At 47.6% G+C, this 18,985-nt stretch overlaps 1 protein-coding gene across 1 annotated transcript in view; it reads right to left on the bottom strand.

Moving 5' to 3' along the window:
- The window catches only part of mtmr12 (myotubularin related protein 12), a 130,151-nt gene that overhangs the window by 78,668 nt on the left and 32,498 nt on the right, over positions 1–18,985 (bottom strand). Inside the window, exon 3 of the mRNA XM_070868327.1 lies at positions 2,015–2,154. Coding sequence (XP_070724428.1) covers positions 2,015–2,154 — 140 coding nt within the window. The remainder of the gene's footprint in view (positions 1–2,014; positions 2,155–18,985) is intronic.

Genomic DNA, 18,985 nt, shown 5'->3' with positions numbered 1-18,985 from the left:
GAGAGAGAGAGAGAGAGAGATTTAACTTTTCAGATCGATGATCTTTCATCAGAACTGGAAAAAATCAAACGATATCACAGATTTTTATGCAAGTCAGGCGCAGAGAAAGAGGGGAGGAAAGAACAAAAAGGAAAGGTCTGTGATAGGGTGGAAGGCAGGAGAGATTAAAAGACAAAAAAGTGATGATGCAAGATAAAAAGGACAAGTAAAGAAACAAAAGAGGAGTCTAGATGAGATATAAATGGGAATGGCAGAATCATCAACAGCTGCCATATGAAAAAAAATAGCGGCAGAGGATATGGTTTGAAAGTGTTGAACTCGATGTGGAGTCCAGAAGGCTGTAAAGTATCTAATCGAAAGACGCGGCGCTGTTCCTTGAGCTTACACTAAGCTTCATTGCAATAGTTTGAGGCGCCGAGGATGGAGAGGTCAGAGTGGGAGTGGAGCAGAGAATTGAAGCGACAGGCGACCAGAAGCTCGGGGTTATGCTTACGGACTGAACAGAGCAATCACCCAATCTGTGTTTGGTCTCCCCAATGTAAAGGAGACCGCATCGTGAGCAGCGAATATAGTATGATAAAACTGCAAGAAGTACAAGTAAATCGCTGCTTCACCTGCAAGGAGTGTTTGGGGCCCTGGACAGTGGGACGGGAGGAGATAAAGGGTAGGTGTTGCATCTCCTGCACTTGCACTGGAAAGTGCCGTGGGAAGGAGAAGGGATGTTGGGGGTGATTGAGGAGTGGTCCAGGGGGTCACAGAGGGAGCGGTCCCTTCGAAAGGAGAGGGGAGTGTTTGGTGGTGGGATCACGCTGGAGGTGACAGAAATGGTGGAGGATAATGCATTGAATGTTGAGGCTGGTGAGGTGAAAGGCGAGAACAAGGCAAACCCTATCGTGGCCCTGGGAGGGAGGGGGAAGGGATGAGAGCAGAAGTGCGGAAAATAGAATGGACACAGTCGAGGGCCATGTTAATGAAGGAATCCCCTCTACCGTGGTTGAGTAAAAAGGAAAACCTATCGGAAGCACTAGTATGAAAGGTGGTATCGTCAGAAGAGATACGGTGGAGATGGAGAAACTGGGAGAATGGACTGGAGTCCCTACGGGAAGCGGGGTGGAAGAAGTGTAGTCCAGGTAGTTGAGAATCAGGCCTATAGTGGATGTTTGACGATAGCCTATCCCCAGAAATTGAGACAGAGAAGTCGAGGAAGGGAAGGGAAGAGTTGGAGATGGACCATGTGAAGGTGAGGGAAGGGTGGAAATTGGAAGCAAAGTGAATGAAATTTTCTCGTTCAGGGCGAAAGCAGGAAACGGCACCGATACAGTCATCAACGTACCTGAAAAAGAGGTGAGGGAAAGGACCAGAGTAGGACCGGAACAAAGAATATTCCAAATATCCCTCAAAAAGGCAGACATAGCTAGGACCCATGCAGGTTCCCATAGCAACACCTTTAATTTGGAGGAAGTGAGTGGCATCAAAGGAGAAGCTGTTCGATGGGAGAACAAGTTCAACCAGGCGGTGGTGGATGGGAATTAGTTGGGCCTCTGCTGTTCAAGGAAGAAGCAGACGCCCTCAGGCCATCCTGGTGGGGGATGAAGGTGTAGAGGGATTGGACATCCAGTGAAAGAGACGGTTGGGGCCAGTAAACTGGAAACTGTGAAACCATGCACCCATTCGTCTTATTCCGGCACACACCTGCTTCTGCTCCTCAAAACTACCATTTCATTTCAATCACTCAGTGTTCCAGCCAACTGCTGATACCAGTTGCCAACATAAATCTGGCTTCAATCCCTCAATCTCCAGAAAACAGAAGTGGAAGCATTCCAGCTTCTTTAAGCAAACTGGAATGAGCAGTATACAGATCGCCATCTTGGATTGACGGAGGCGCGCTCAGTCACAGACACGAGCCTGGGAGCAGAGCATTCATCTGCCCTTCAATATGAAAGATTAGAAACCGTCTTTTAAAAAAGTTTTTAAAATCCACATTCACTGCCAAAATGTTCTTGCTGATGCTTACCACGTCATCCAACAACTGCTCGGCACTTAGAAAGGAAATCTTGAAATTCGTACAGACAAGCTTTCCATAAAAGCCCCGTTGTAAAGAATCTTCTCTGCTGTATTTCACTATAGTGTTTGCTTCACAGATTACAAGTTCCCCTGTGTGAGACAAAAAGAAAAAAGGAAGTGGGGAAAGATGGGGAAGAAAAATGAAGGAGAACTAGTCAAACCGATTATTCCTGTTGACAGTGAAACATGGAAGGACAAAACTAATATTTATCCCAGCTGCTCTAGTCTCTCCACATAACTGAAGTCCCTCATCCCTGGTAGCATGCTTGTAAATCCCCTCTGCACCCTCTCCAAGGCCTTCACATCCTTCCTAAAGTGTGGTGCCCAGAACTGGACACAATACTCCAGCTGAGACCTAACCAGTTTATAAAGGTTTTGCACGTCTTCAAATAAATAGTGTACTTTACATCTTTCTCACAACTCCATGTTTGAATCTCTCCAATCAGGTTTCTGCGCCTGCCGCAGCACCAACGGCCTTAAACAAAGTCACAAACTACATCCTTCGTGACTGACTGAAGCACTATTCTTCCTCATCCTTCTTGAGCCCTGCAGCCTTTGGCATAAGTCAACATCATTTTTCTCCTCCAAGGCAGGATGGAAAGCAGTGACAGGATCGGACCAAGTCAGCATGGATTTATGAAAGGGAAATCATGCTGGACGAATCTTCTGGAATTTTTTGAGGATGTAACTAGCAGAGTGGACAAGGGAGAACCAGTGGATGTGGTGTATTTGGACTTTCAAAAGGCTTTTGACAAGGTCCCGCACAAGAGATTGGTGTGCAAAATCAAAGCACATGGTATTGGGGGTAATGTACTGACATGGATAGAGAACTGGTTGGCAGACAGAAACAGAGTCGGGATAAACGGGTCCTTTTCAGAATGGCAGGCAGTGACTAGTGGGGTGCCGCAGGGCTCAGTGCTGGGACCGCAGCTCTTTACAATATACATTAACGAGTTAGATGAAGGAATTGAGTGTAATATCTCCAAGTTTGCGGATGACACTAAACTGGGTGGCGGTGTGAGCTGTGAGGAGGATGCCAAGAGGCTGCAGGGTGACTTGGACAGGTTAGGTGAGTGGGAAAATGCATGGCAGATGCAGTATAATGTGGATAAATGTGAGGTTATCCATTTTGGGGGCAAAAACACGAAGGCAGAATATTATCTGGATGGCGGCAGATTAGGAAAAGGGGAGGTGCAACGAGACCTGGGTGTCATGGTTCATCAGTCACTGAAAGTGGGCATGCAGGTACAGCAGGCGGTGAAGGCAGCAAATGATAGGTTGGCCTTCATAGCTAGGGGATTTGAGTATAGGAGCAGGGAGGTCTTAGTGCAGTTGTACAGGGCCTTGGTGAGGCCTCACCTGGAATATTGTGTTCAGTTTTGGTCATCTAATCTGAGGAAGGATGTTTTTGCTATTGAGGGAGTGCAGCGAAGGTTCACCAAACTGATTCCAGGGATGGCTGGACTGTCATATGGAGAGAGACTGGATCAACTGGGCCTTTATTCATTGGAGTTTAGAAGGATGAGGGGATCTCATAGAAATGTATATGATTCTGATGGGACTGAACAGGTTAGATGTGGTAAGAATGTTCCCGATGTTGGGGAAGTCCAGAACCAGAGGACACAGTCTTAGGACAAGGGGTAGGCCATTTAGGACTGAGATGAGGAGAAACTTCTTCACTCAGAGTTGTTAATGCCAGTTCATTGGATATATTCAAGAGGGAGTTAGATATGGCCCTTAGGGCTAAGGGGATCAAGAGGTATGGAGAGAAAGCAGGAAAGAGGTACTGAGGGAATGATCAGCCATGATCTTATTGAATAGCCAACTCCTGCACCTATTTTCTATGTTTCTATGGCATCTCTTCCACTGTCCAGCTCAATAGGACAGTCCTCGCTTGGTTCGACTCTTACCTATTCATTGGGAAAAGTGTAGGCCATGCAGCTGAGCCCATTTCGCTATTTAATCAGATCATGGTTGATCTGTACCTCAACTCCATTTACTTGTCTTTAGTCCATATCCATTGATATCCTTACCTAACAAAAAACAGTAACTATTTGTACTAAGTCTCCCTTCTGCGCATGCATGACACATATGCAAAAGCAAGCGTTAGGATAAATATCACTGACTTTACCCCCAACCTCACCCACCGCAATTCCCACTAACCCTTTTCTGTGCAAGGGTCCTCCTCTCCTCTGCTCTCCCATCCCATCGCACCCCCCCACCCGAGCCGAAACCAGAATCGGCCCCAATCCAATACCATGTTGCCTCCGATCCATCCAGCAGCAGCCCCACGCAGCAGAATGCATCCACCGAGCCTCCCGCAGTGCCGCAAACGCGAAGGGGGAGAGAGAGCGAAGCAGGTCGGCAGGGAAGGAGAGAAGCGGGGCAGCCAGGAGCAGTTCATTTCTCAGGGGGAAAATTTGATGCACCCCACTGGAAACAGTTTTCGCTCCAATTACATAGTCTGAGCTCTCCATAGTTACCAGTTATCTCAGCAGCTGGTTACTGTACATGAAGAGTCAAGTGACACTGTAAAGTGCTCAGTGAGGAGAGAGTGCGCCTTGGGGGGGGGGGGGGGTAAAAAGATGGGTGAGACACACGGGAGGGGGGGGGGGGGGAGGAGAAGAGAAGTCAGGGAAGACGAATCACATTCTTCCAACCCCCTGGTGCGTACAAGCTCGGTGCATATGTTACAAGGGACATCGTTGGGATGGATGAAATCCAGAAGTCACGCCATTATGAAGTGAATAGTGACACTCAATAAACCTGTTAATAACCCGCACACAATGTCCCATCTATGGCAAAGGGGAGGGGGGGGGGGGGTGAGATGCACTTAGGTAAGGGTCTTCAGCTTGGGTAGGCAGCACTTGTGCTGGTGTAAGGGACTTCGGCTGGAACTTGGCGGTTCCAGTTACACGTTCCAGAGGAACATCAGGGTGTGGCTTATCCTCCAAGGGGACCAATTAGCAATAGATCATGTGATAATGGAGAGCCAATCAGAGAATTGGCTGCCTTTCAAATAAATGCATCCAACAAAAACCTAGTAATCTCAGTCTTGAAGATTTCAACTGACCCATTAATGGCTTTTTGGTGAAATGAATTCCAAATTTCCACTGCCATATATGTGAAAAAGTGTTTGCCGTTTTTACTCCTAAATGGCTGATCTCTAATTTTAAAATTATGCCTCGTTTTTGATTCTCCCATCACTGAAAATAGTTTCTCAATCTACCCTATCGAATCCGTTAATCAGTTTAAATACCTGGATTAGATCACTCAATTCAAGGGAAAACAAGGCAAGTTTATGCAACCCGTTCTCATAATTTTATCTGTTAAGCCCGGTTGCAATCTGGTGAATCTGTGCTGTACCCCTTTCCAAGGCCAATATATCTTTTGAGTTCCTCATGATCCTGGATATATCTTTCCAGTTCTGATGAAGGGTCATTGACCTGAAATATTAACTGTTTCGCTCTCCACAGATGCTGCCTGACCTGCTAAGTATTTCCAGCATTTCTTGTTTTTATTTTATATCTTTCCTGAAGTTCGGTGCCAAAAACAGAATGGAGTATGCTAGATGGAGTCTGACCAAGGCTCTGTGCAACTGAAGCATCACTTCTCATTTTTGAATACCAGCCCCCTTGAGGTAAATGCCAACATTCCATCACCTTTCTGATTACTCTTTGGACTGGTGCACTAGCTTGGAGTGATAGGTATACCTGGACACCCTTGCTCCTCCACAGTTCCTGGTCTCACCATTAAAGAAAATATTCCAATTTGTCTTTCTCAGATCCAAAGAGGAAAACTTCACACTTCTCCACTTGAGCAAAACTGTATCAGATGAAGTTCATTCATTTAGTCGATATTCATTTGTAACTTCCTGCTCCCACCCTAATTTAGTTTCATCCGCAAATTTGGATATTCAACGTGAAAAGCAGAGGTCCCAGTACAGATCCCTGGGGACCACTACTTGTCACATCCCACCAATCAGAGGACGAACCCTTTATCCCTACTCGTCTCCTACCATCTGTGGGACCTGATTAATTGGTTAACTGATTTACGAATTTTTATAATTATAGAGTAGCTGCATGCTATGGAAGTGCTCACTAACAATGGAAAGGGTTGCAGCACGGTTGGGGCCAAAGCACAGTTCCGACTAGATAACAGGAACATGCTGCAAGACAGTGAACAATAGGAAGAAGGGGCATAATGCAGTTGCTATCTGAAATTGACGGCTGGGTCATAACCAGCGGCCAGTCCGAAGTCGACAACTGACCCCAGTAACAGCAAGGGGTCCAATCAGGGAAAAGCCCTTGTAGAGAAGGACGGGACATCCCCCGTTCACGACTATAACTGAAGCTGTAACACGCGGTAGCGCGCTTTATTCTTAGTAACTGCAAGATGTAACTGAGCTAATAAAGTTTGCCTGGATACTACCCCCGGACTCGAGTCTCGTCAACTGCTAAGAATAAGAGACCCTACATTCTGGCGTAGTCAGCAGGATCGCTGAATAACAGCCGCTGGGAGACCCTAGGACCCACGTCAACACGAGGGTAAGGACACCTCTTAAATAAAGTCCTCGTCCGAAGTCTTTCAGCAGGTGTTATTTAAAAGAACCGTCGGTGGGTAGTATTAGGGTCGAGACCCTCGTAACAGAGAGCTCGCCACTCGACAGGACTTAAGGTCATGTCCTGGACTTAAGGTCCACGTCTCGCACCCGTCGAAACTAAGGGTTCTAAATCAGCACAATGGCTAAAGGCGGAAACAAAAACCGTCCCACGACCGAAAAAGGAGGGCTTGCCCCACCGGAGGTCACGGACAAGGAAGTGTTAGAAAGTCTTAGGGAATACATCGAACAGCGGTTTGATTTACGAAAGACATGTGCTGAAATTGAACAAAAGTACAGAACCTCTAAGGGTCAGTGGACCCTGGACAATATAAAAAGGATATGGGGGAAACCACACACATGAAAGATAAAGAAAGAACCTGCTGGTCTCTGGCTGTCATGAGCCAAGTTCGACAGAGAAAAGAAATCATGACCCAGTCCCAATTCGATCGGGATCTGAAAGCTGCTAAAAGATCAAATCAAGGCACTTGGGGAACAAGTGACAAAGATAAATTCGGAAATAGAGAAGAAAGGGAAAGAGATAACTAAACTGAAGGGTGAGATTAAAGATTTGGTCGCAGCCAGTGTGCAGGGGCCGGGTCTGGGGTACAAAGCCGTCTATCCAAGTCTGGCACAAGTAGGGAAAGAACACCAACAGTTGGAAAGGCAACAGGCGGGATCAGTGATGTCGGATTCGGGCTCCTCGTCATCCGACGAGGACTCGGACGGCAGCGATGGATTCTACAGCCCTATATTAGCCCCACTAAAAATGAGAGTTAAAGTAGAGACGACAACCAAGACGGAAGGCGGAACTGAGAAGCGTAAACAAAAATACAAGAATATGGTATTTCACATAGCCGCAGAACCCGAAAAAATAGATAAATGGTCGAAAGAACTCCAACACCCGAAAAAGGGGGCGGGGGGGGGGGGATGCGGGCAAGAACTTGGGAACAATTAGATCGACTGCGAAGTATTTACACACTCCATCCTTTGGACGGAGTCCAGATTCTGACCGTCATGGTGCCAGGACGATCGGCACGTAAACTCGAGGGCAGTAAGAGAGGCACTTGGAGACACTGGACAGGAGATTGACGCAGCCTGGGGAGAAGTGAAAGAGTGGTTAAGAAAGTACGGGCCGGCAAGGACAGATTGGAGTAAGATTGCAGTGTGCCAGCAAAAAGGCACAGAGGAGATACTCGAGTATGAGGAGCGATTCAAGTCCACGTGGCTGGAACATTTGGGTCTGCATCAAGATGCGGAGCAGATGGATGACGAAAGTGTCGGACCCTTGAAGGTTACCTTTATGGTGGGGTTGAAACCAGAACTCTCTCAATTAGTGAAGGCGACTCTGGCAAATTGGGATGATTGGGGAACCTCCTTCGCGCAGTTGGTAGACCGGTGTAGCCAGTTAGATCGGGATTTAACTTCAAAAGGTCCGAATAATGCAGACTGGATGGAAACCAAAGGACCGGGAGGGACAGACATCCGGAAGACTGCCGGGAAAGTGCCATTATTGCGGTAAAGAGGGACATTGGGCCCAATCGTGCAGAGTGAAGAAACAGAACCAGGGAAGCTCAGGGACGGGCCCAAAACAGGCCGACGGGCAGTAGGTGATGGGAAAGTTCTTTAAACCGCTCCTCGATCAGCAGTTGCTGCAGCATGCAAAAAACTCGTAGAGCCCACCCCCTCCCCGGCAGGAACCCTGTTAGCATTAATACATCAGCGCAGGGACGGACTATATGTCAGTGTGGGAGTGGGTGACCAAGAGATTGATTGTTTATTGGACACAGGGGCAGAATTGACGTGCGTGCCCGAAAATTATAAATTTCCCCTCGACGGGACAACCCATGCGGCACATGGAGTCGGAGGCCATAAGCTGATACTCCACCGAACCCAGCCGATGTGTTTGGTTCTGGGACCACATGAAGTAACCGCATCGGTCTGGGTGGGACCGGTGGGACAACCCCTACTCGGGATGGACATCTTGACGAAAATAGACTCCTCCCTGGACTTTGAGGACGGCCAAGTCACATGGTCGATCCGATCCCTGCAGAGGGAAAAACTAAGGGACCACCCGATATGGGCCAAGGACAAACATGACGGTGGCTTGCTTAAAATGGACCCGGTTACCTTCACCGGGACTCCACCTCCTTGCACCAAACAGTACCAGATCAATCCGACATCAATCCAAGGAATATTACCCATCATCCGGCAGTTAGAAGAACAAGGGTTACTAGTTAAGACCCACAGCTCATCCAATAGCCCCGTATGGCCAGTGCAGAAGGGTAAAGATGCCTGGCACATGACGGTGGACTACTGGAAGGCCAACCAGTGCATTGACCAAAACACCCCGTTGGTGTCAGACCCCTCCACTATATTTCAGGCTCTGATGCCGAAAGACAAGTACTTCTCCGTTATTGATATGGCCAATGGATTCTGGGCAATTCCGTTGGCCCCGGAGATGCAGTCGTGGTTTGTCTTTACCATCCAGGGACAGCAATACACCTGGACCCGTCTACCTCAAGGGTTCCACAACAGCCCAACAGTGTTCCACATGACCCTCCAGGGTCACTTAAGGGAGCTATCCCCGATGGGATCTACAGTCATACAATATGTTGATATCTTACTGGCTTCCACCATGGAAGAACAGCATGAACGAGACGTGCTGACCTTATTGAACTATCTCATCGAAAAGGGATACAAGGCCAGTATGGCCAAGGCCCAGATAGCACAGGAAGAAGTAATTTAACTAGGACAAAAGATCTCAATGGGAAAGCGGGACTGACCCAGGATAGGAATGAGGCGATTCGTGCGGCTAAACAGCCCGCCTAAACAGCCCGCCACGATCCTGGAACTTCGGTCCTTCTTGGGTCTGTGTAATTTTACTAGGAACTGGGTGGACTCCTACACACAATTGGCACAACCATTGAATGACCTGCTAAAAGGAAAACGGACTTCAAAAGAAGCTATCACCCTGGCTGAGGAACAAAAGGAGGCATTTGAAAAACTGAAACCTGTGCACGGCACCCGCCCTAGGGATCCCAGACACCAGGAAGCCCTTCACCCTATTCGTGCATGAAAAAGGATACATGACTGCTATACTGACTCAAGAACATGGGAACCAACAGAGGCCTATCGGGTACTAGGCCAAACTGGACAGTGGCTCTCGGATGGGGAAGTAGCCTGAGGGCCATGGAAGCTACATGCTGAGCAGTAATGGTAACTGTGGGATTAGTCTTAGACCAGAAACTGATCAAGTGTCCCCATACAGTACATGCTATGCTATCCATGAACCGGGTCACCAAGGTGACCTCAGCCAGATGGACAACAGCCCTGGAAGCTCCAAACCTGCATATTGTACGAGCTAGCCCGGTTAATCTGGCCACCATGCTCCCCCTGCCTGAAAAAGGGCATGAAGACCAGCACAACTGTGCGGGCATGTTAGAAGAAGCAGAAGGAGCCGCTGCGGCAACCGAAGAGCCGTTACCCAATCCGGACTTGATCCTGTTTAAGGACGGGTCCTCATCTGTGGAGAATAGAATCCAGAAGGCGGGCTGGGCAGTCACGACGCTGCACGAGGTAGTAAGGAAGGGGGGGCTCCCCGTCGGAGCCTCCGCTCAGCAGGCCGAATTGAGAGCGCTGGCCGAAGCCTGCAGGGTAGCCAAGGGACAAACAGCTAATTTACACACGGATTTCAGGTACGCTTTTGGGGTGGCACATGATTTCGGCCAGTTATGGCAGGAGAGGATTCTTGACTGCAGCAGGAACCCCAATACGGAATGGGGCGGAAGTCCACGACCTACTTGAAGCATTACTGCTGCCAGAGGAGGTATCTATCCTGAAATGCAAGGCCCATACGAAGGAGAATACAGAGGAGGCTAAAGGGAACGCACGGGCCAATCAGGCAGCTAAGGAATCCGCTTTAATGGAACCAGAGAAGGGCACCCTTGTATGTCAACTGGGGACCCGAATGCTGACACAGGACCTGGATGGAAAAATGGGAACGGATAAGTGAAGGGATAAAGCTAATAAAGCATAGGATTACCAAAGGCCGAATGGCAGTCAGCAGGTTACGGGTTAAACACCTTTTTGGTGTGGTATCAGCCGAATTATAACCAGACCCTAAAGCCCCCGTTCTTGGCCCTCACTAACACATCAAGGATAGGAAGGCCACAAGGGTCGGTATGTCTGATCAGAAACTAAACCGGAGGGCTGGAAATGGGGAATAGTATGTGTAGGCAAAACGTGAATATAACGAAAGGAAGCATACAGAGCTTCCTCCATTTCTCAAATAAGACCACCCCGGGCCAGAACTTTACACGAGGATGGGTAGTGATAGGAGGTGGCCGATATTCCCCATACAACGGTACCTACTTTATTTGCGGCGACAGGGCTTATTCCTGATTGCCACAGAACTGGACAAGATCTTGTTATTTGGTATATATTTTTGGGAAATGATGATTCTGGCTAAGGAGGGAATCAAAGGGGGGATTGTGGGACCTGATTAATTGATTAACTGATTTATGAATTTTTATAATTATAGAATAGCTGCATGCTGTGTACGTGCTCACTAACAATGGAAAAGGTTGCAGCGTGGTTGGGGCCAAAGCACAGTCACCGGGTTAAACGCTGTTCCGACCAGATAACAGGAACATGCCGCGAGACAGTGAACAATAGGAAGAAGGGACATGATGCGGTTGCTATCTGAAATTGATGGCTGGGTCATAACCAGCGGCCAGTCCGAAGTCAACAACTAACCCCAGTAACAGCAAGGGGTCCAATCAGGGATTAGCCCTTGTAGAGAAGGATGGGACATCCCCCGTTCACGACTATAACTGAAGCTATAACACACGGTAGCGCGAGCTTTATTCTTAGTAACTGCAAGATGTAACCGAGCTAATAAAGTTTGCCTGGATACTACCCCCGGACTCAAGTCTTGTCAACTGCTAAGGATAAGAGACCCTACACACCCAACCAACTACCAACCCACATCACATCACAAGGTTACCTCCAATTGTAGCCAGAGCTTTTCTTGAAAGGGCTTCTCTTCCCATCCCCGCACAATTACCTCTGGAGCCCCCACCCAAGGAACGGTTACATATGTGGACTTGTATTTACTCTGTACAGCCAACAGAGGGCTCATCCCCTGGAGTCCCAAGGGATCCCATAATCCTTTGGGAGCACAGGTATGTAAGGAGACTGCACAGGTTCGAGAGGCACTCTGGAGACCTGCAATAAAAGACGAAGGTCACACTTTACTTTGAGCTCAGTCTGACTCTTTCTCCATATACAACAACTGGCAACGAGATACAGATAGCAAACCCAAAGATGCAGAGAACAGTGGGAATCCTGGAGAAATTTTTGGAGGGAGATGATTGGGAAGCTTTTGTGGAGCGACTCGACCAATACTTCGTAGCCAACGAGCTAGATGGGGAAGAGCGCTGCCAAACGAAGGGCGATCTTCCTCACCATCTGTGGGGCACCAACGTATGGCCTCATGAAGAATCTGCTCACTCCAGTGAAATCCACGGAGAAATCGTACGACGATTTGTGCGCACTGGTCCGAGAGCAGTTGAACCTGAAGGAAAGCGTTCTGATGGCGAGGTACCGGTTCTACACCTACAAAAGGTCTGAAGGCCAGGAAGTGGCGAGTTATGTCGCCGAGCTAAGACGCCTTGCAGGACATTGCGAATTTGAAGGACATTTGGAGCACATGCTCAGAGACTTTTTTGTACTTGGCATTGGCCATGAAACCATACTTGGCAAACTTTTGACTGTAGAGACCCCAACCTTGAGTAAGGCCATAGTGACAGCCCAGGCGTTCATTGCCACCAGTGATAATACTAAGCAAATCTCTCAGCACACAAGTGCTGCTACAAGTACTGTGAACAAAGTGATGTTTTTGAATCGTAATGTACAGGGCAGGTCACACATACCTGCAGCTGCACATCCACAGATGACTGAGTCCACCATCAAGGGTGATGAATGCAAGGCCATTAACACCTTGTTGGTGCTGTGGGGGTGATCATTGTTTCCATTCATGCCGATTCAAAGGATATGTTTGCAAGGGCAGTGGAACAATGGGACACCTCAGAGTGTGCAGGCGAGCAGCTAAGCCTGTTAAATCTGCAAACCACCATGTTGCAGAGGAAGACAGATCCACGGAAGATCACGACAAACCAGAACCTCAGATATAGAGGAGGCAGAGGTACATGGGGTGCACACATTCACCACAAATTGTCCCCCGATAATGCTGAATGTTCAATTGAATGGACTCAGTGTCAATGGAGCTGGACATGGGCACGAGCCAGTCCATCATGGGCAAAAAAACTTTCAAAAGGTTGTGGTGCAACAAGGCCTCAAGGTCAGTCTTAACTCCAGTTCGCATGAAATTAAAAACTTACACAAAAGAACAGATTCCTGTAATTGGCAGTGCTACCATAAATGTCTCCTACAATGGAGCGGTGCACAAGCTACCACTCTGGGTGGTACCAGGTGATGGTCCCACGCTGTTCGGCAGGAGCTGGCTGGGAAAGATATGCTGGAACTGGGATGACATCAGAGAGCTATCGCCTGCTGACGACACTTCGCGTGCCCAGGTCTTAAAACAAATTTCCTTCGCTGTTCGAACCAGGCACCGGGAAATTCCAAGGAGCAAAAGTGCAGATCCACCTAATTCCGGGGGCGCGACCATCCATCACAAGGCGAGAGCAGTACCGTACATGATGAGAGAAAGGGTAGAGATCGAGCTAGACTGGCTGCAAAGAGAGGGCATCATTTCACCGATCGAGTTCAGCGAATGGGCCAATCCCATTGTCCCAGTCCTCAAGGGAGACGGCACCGTCAGTTACTTTGTAATCGCCACAGATTCTATCATTTCTCCCTGCAGGACCAATACTCACTACCAAAGGCCCTTGACCTCTTTGCAACGCTGGCAGGAGAAAAGACATTCACGAAGCTGGATCTGACTTCAGCCTACATGACGCAGGAATTGGAGGAATCATCAAAGGCTCTCACCTGCATCAACACGCACAAGGGCCTTTTTGTTTAAAACAGATGCCCGTTTGGAATCCGAACAGCGGCGGCAATATTCCAGAGAAACGTGGAAAGCTTACTGAAGTCGGTCCCGCACACCGTGGTCTTCCAGGACGACATCTTGGTCACAGGTCGGAGCAGAGTCGAGCATCTGCAGAACCTGGAGGAGGTTCTTAGTCGACTCAACCACGTGGGGCTCAGGTTAAAACGCTCAAAGTGAGTTTTCCTGGTGCCTGAAGTGGAGTTCTTGGGAAGGAGGATTGCTGCGGACGGCCTCAGACCCACCAACGCGAAGACGGAGGCAATCGAGAATGCACCGAGGCCACAGAATGTGACGGAGCTGCGGTCGTTTCTGGGACTCCTGAACTACTTTGGTAACTTCTTACCGGGTCTCAGCACACTGCTAGAACCACAACATGTCTTACTACACAAATGGGACGAATGGGTTTGGAGCAAAAGCCAAGAAAATGCCTTTGTAAAAGCGAGAAAATTGTTATGCTCAAAAAATTGCTTGTGTTGTATGATCCATGTAAGTGTTTGATACTAGCATGTGATGCGTTGTCACTTGGCGTTGGGTGTGTATTGCAACAAGTTAATGATTTTGGGAAACTGCAATCAGTTGCTTATGCATCCAGGAGTCTGTCTGAGGCGGAGAGAACCTACAGCATGATTGAGAAAGAAGCGTTAGCATGTGTCTATGGGATAAAGAAAATGCATCAATACCTGTTTGGGCTAAAATTAGAATTGGAAACTGATCATAAGCCACATATCAGTTTTACGAGTGTAAAGGGATAAATACCAACACACGGCCCGCATCCAGAGATGGCGCTCACGTTGTCTGCATACAACTACGCCATTCACCACAGGCCAGGCACAGAAAACTGCGCCGATGCTCTCACTAGGCTACCATTGCCCACCATGGGGGTGGAAATGGCGCAGCTAGCAGATCTAGCCATGGTTATGGAAGCATTTGAGTGTGAGCAATCACCCGTTTCTGCCCGGCAGGTCAAAACCTGGACAAGCCAGCACCCCTTATTATCGCTAGTCAAAAGCTGTGTGTTTCACAGGAGCTAGTCCAGTGCCCCAGTGGAAATGCAAGAGATAAAGCCGTTCCAGCGGCGCAAAGATTAAATGTCTATACAGGCAGACTACTCGATTGCCGCACAAAAGGCAGTGGTCCTCAAGAAGGGCCGAGGCACCGTCATCAATGACCTCCAAGGTACTCACCCAGGCACCGTAATGATGAAAGAGATAGCCAGATCCCACGTGTGGTGGCCCAGTATCGATGCGGACTTAAGAGTCCTGCGTTCAGAGGTAATACATGCTCGCAGTTGAGCAAGGTATCCAGGGAGGCACCGCTAAGTTTGTGGTCTTGGCCCTCCAAACCATGGTCTAAGGTATAAGTCGACTATGCAGGCCCATTCTTGGAGTACGCGTCTACAACCACAAGGAACATTTTACCCAAGTGGATTGAATGTGAGATAATGTCGGCTAGCACGTCCGCTGCCATTACTGAAAGACTGCAGGCCATGTTTGCCACACACTGCTTACCTGCTGTATTGGTGAGCGACAACGGGCCATGTTTTACCAGTGCAAATTCAAAGAATTCATGACCCGTTACGGGATCAAACATGTCACATCTGCCCCATTTAAACCAGCATCCAATGGTCAGGCAGAGAGAGCAGTGCAAACCATCAAGCAAGGCTTGAAGAGGGTAACTGAAGGCTCACTGCAGGCTCGCCTATCCCGAGTCCTGCTTAGCTACCACACGAGACCCCACTCGCTCACTGGGATCCCACCTTCTGAACTGATGAAAAGAGCACTTAAGACAAGGCTCTCGTTAGTTCACCCTGATCTACATGAACAGATAGAGAGCAGGCGGCTTCAACAAAGTGCAAAATAGCACAAATGTGTCACGCGAGATTGAAATCAATGATCCTGTATTTGTATTAAATTATGGACAAGGTCCCAAGTGGCTTCCCGGCACTGTCGTGGCCAAAGAGGAGAGCAGGGCATTTCGAGTCAAACTTTCAAATGGACTCATTCACCGGAAACACTTGGACCAAATCCAAGTCAGATTCATGAACTATCCTGAGCAACCCACCTTGGACCCTACCTTTTTCGATCCCCCAACATACACACTAGTGTCAACCGGCACCACGGTTGACCACGAAGCAGACCCCATCATCCACAGCAACCCTGCAGGGCCCAACACACCAGGCAGCCCAGCAAGGCCAGCTGCACAGCAGCCCAGCGGAAGCCCAATAAATGATTCAACAACACCAGCTTTCACACCGAGGCGATCAACCAGGGCAAGAAGGGCCCCAGATCAACTCTCATTGTAAATAGTTACAATATTCACTTTGGGGGGGGGGGGGGGCGGCCAGGAAGGGTGTTATATATGTGGACTTGTATTTACAATGTGCAGCCACCAGAGGGCTCATCACCTGGAGCCCCAAGGGATCCCATAATCCTTTGGGAGCACAGGTATTTAAGGAGGCTTCACAGGTTGGAGAGGCACTCTGGAGACCTGCAACAAAAGACTACGGTCACACATTACTTTGAGCTCAGTGTTCAGTCTGACTCTTTCTCCATACACACTATCCTTGGCTCCCTCCTCTACCTCAGCTGCATTCTTCTTTTTGGCAACATCAACTGAAGACACAAACTCAAGTTTCACTTGCACACTGATGACACCCAGCTCTATCTCTCCACCACTTTTCTCAAACCCTCCACTGCCTTGGTGTTGTCAGATTGGTGTCAGGCATCCAGTCCTGGATGAGCCGCGATTTCCTCCAGTTAAACACTGGGAAAACCAAATAATTTTGGTCAGCATCATAAAATTGTGCCCTTGCCACCAATTTCAAGTCCATTCCCAGCCACTATTTTGGATTGAACCAGACAGTTTGAAATCCCAGTGTTTTATCTGACCTCAAATTGATCTTCTAACCTTACATCCCTTCTGTCACAAAGAGCCTATCTGCTGATGAAATCCTCATTCATGCCTTTGTCGCCTTCACACCCAGTGCTCTCCAGGCCAGCCTGCCATTCTCCATAAGCTTCAGCTCATTCAAAAAAAAAATTTCTGCCTGTATTCTATCCTTCACTATGTTTTGCTTACCCATCACCAGTGTTCATCGATCTACATTGGCTCTCAATTCTCCAACACCTCAAAATTAAAATTCTCATAAATCATTTATTGGAAAATAAATGAACAGCCTAGCCCCTCCCTACCTCTAACCTCCTCTGGCCCTACAACCCTCAGCTCCACATACTTGGCCTCTTATGTATACCAGAATCCTTTCACCACACCATGGTGGCTGTGCCTTCAACCATCTAGATCCTACAGTCTGGAATTCCATCCCGAAACCTCGCCACCTCCATATCCTTCATTAAGGCCCTCCTGAACACCTACCTCTAGTCATTCCTAATATCACTTCTTTGGCTCGGCACCCATTTTTGCCTGATTAAGCTTCCAAAAAGCACCATGACGTTTTTCCACCCCGCCCCGCCAAGATTTTTTAAAAGTACTACATAAATGAAAGCTGTTGTCATCCACCCAAAAGGGCAGATGTAGCCCGAGATTATTAAAGATGGCTCTTCAACAATACAGCACTCCATTACTGCACTGAAATGTTAGTCTTGATAATGTGCGAGTGACCTTCTGACTTAGGCAAGACTGAGCTAAGGATGACACATGCCCCATTGATTTGCCCAGAGTCTGGGCTTTTCAGCTTTGAGAAACATGTTAAGTTATTTTATGGCAGTTTTCAAGTTTGATTTCCTCATTAGACATGAAGACAAGATACCACGGTAGTAAAAAAAACTTTAAATTGTAATGTTAGAGAACAATCACAGCAGTTCCAACTGGAGCTAAAATACAATGTCTAGTTTTATTTGCGTTTCAGCAAAATAGCACCAATGGTTCTGCTTTTGTTAAGTGCCAACATTTTCTACTGCTCATCTAGTATGAAATAAGTGGCCACTAGGAAAAGATCCAAAACATTGCCATGTGCTAGTCAGAGTAGGAATAGTTCAGATGAATACATGGCTTGAGGAATAGTGCATGGGGAAGGGATTCAAATTCCTGGGACATGGGAATCGGTTCTGGGGGAAGTGGGACCAGTACAAACTGGACAGTCTGCACCTGGGCAGGACCAGAACCGATGTCCAAGGCAGACTGTTTGCAAGTGCTGTTGGGGAGGGTTTAAACGAATATGGCAGGGGGATGGGAATCTATGCAGGGAGACAGAGGGAAGTAAAAAAGGGGACAGAAGCAAAAGGTAGGAAGGAGAAAAACAAGAGTGGATGGCAGAGAAATCAAGGGCAAAAATCAAAAAGGGCCATATTACAACATAATTCTAAAAGGACAAAAAGTGTTATATAAAAAAAAAAACAAGCCTGAAGGCTGTGTGTCTCAATGCGAGGAGCATTAATAAAGGTGGATGAATTAACTGCGCTGATAGCTGTTAACGGATATGATGTAATTGGGATTACGGAGACATGGCTCCAGGGTAACCAAGGCTGGGAACTCAACATCCAGGAGTATTCAATATTCAGGAAGGATAGACAGAAAGGAAAAGGAGGTGGGGTAGCATTACTGGTTAAAGAGGAGATTAACGCAATAGTAAGGAAGGACTTTAGCTTGGATGATGTGGAATCTATATGGGTAGAGCTGCGAAACACCAAAGGGCAGAAAACGTTAGTGGGAGTTGTGTACAGACCACCAAACAGTAGTGAGGTATTAAACAGGATATTAGAGATGAGTGCAACAAAGGTACAGCAGTTATCATGGGTGACTTTAATCTACATATAGATTGGGTTAACCAAACTGGTAGCAATACTGTGGAGGAGTTGTTCCTGGAATGTTTCAGAGATGGTTTTCTAGACCAATATGTCGAGGAATCAACTAGAGTGCAGGTCATCCTATACTGGGTCTTGTGTAATGAGAGGGGATTAATTAGCAATCTTGTCATGCGAGGTCCCTTGGGGAAGTGTGACTATAATATGGTAGAATTCTTTATTAAGATAGAGTGTGACACAGTTAATTCAGAGACTAGGGTCCTGAAATTAAAAGAAAGGTAACTTCGATGGTATGGGACATGAATTGGCTAGGATAGACTGCTGAATAATACTTAAAGGGTTGACAGTAGATAGTCAATGGCAGACATTTAAAGATCACATGGATGAACTACAACAATTGTACATCCCTGCCTGGCGTAAATAAAAAACAGGGAAGGGGCTCAACTGCGGCTAACAAAGGAGATTAGGGATATGTTAAATCCA

This window comes from Pristiophorus japonicus, chromosome 2 (assembly GCF_044704955.1).
Source record: "Pristiophorus japonicus isolate sPriJap1 chromosome 2, sPriJap1.hap1, whole genome shotgun sequence".
Lineage (NCBI taxonomy): Eukaryota > Metazoa > Chordata > Chondrichthyes > Pristiophoridae > Pristiophorus > Pristiophorus japonicus.
The sequence above is the reverse complement of the archived record's forward strand: the minus strand, read 5'-3'. Positions and strand labels throughout refer to the sequence as shown.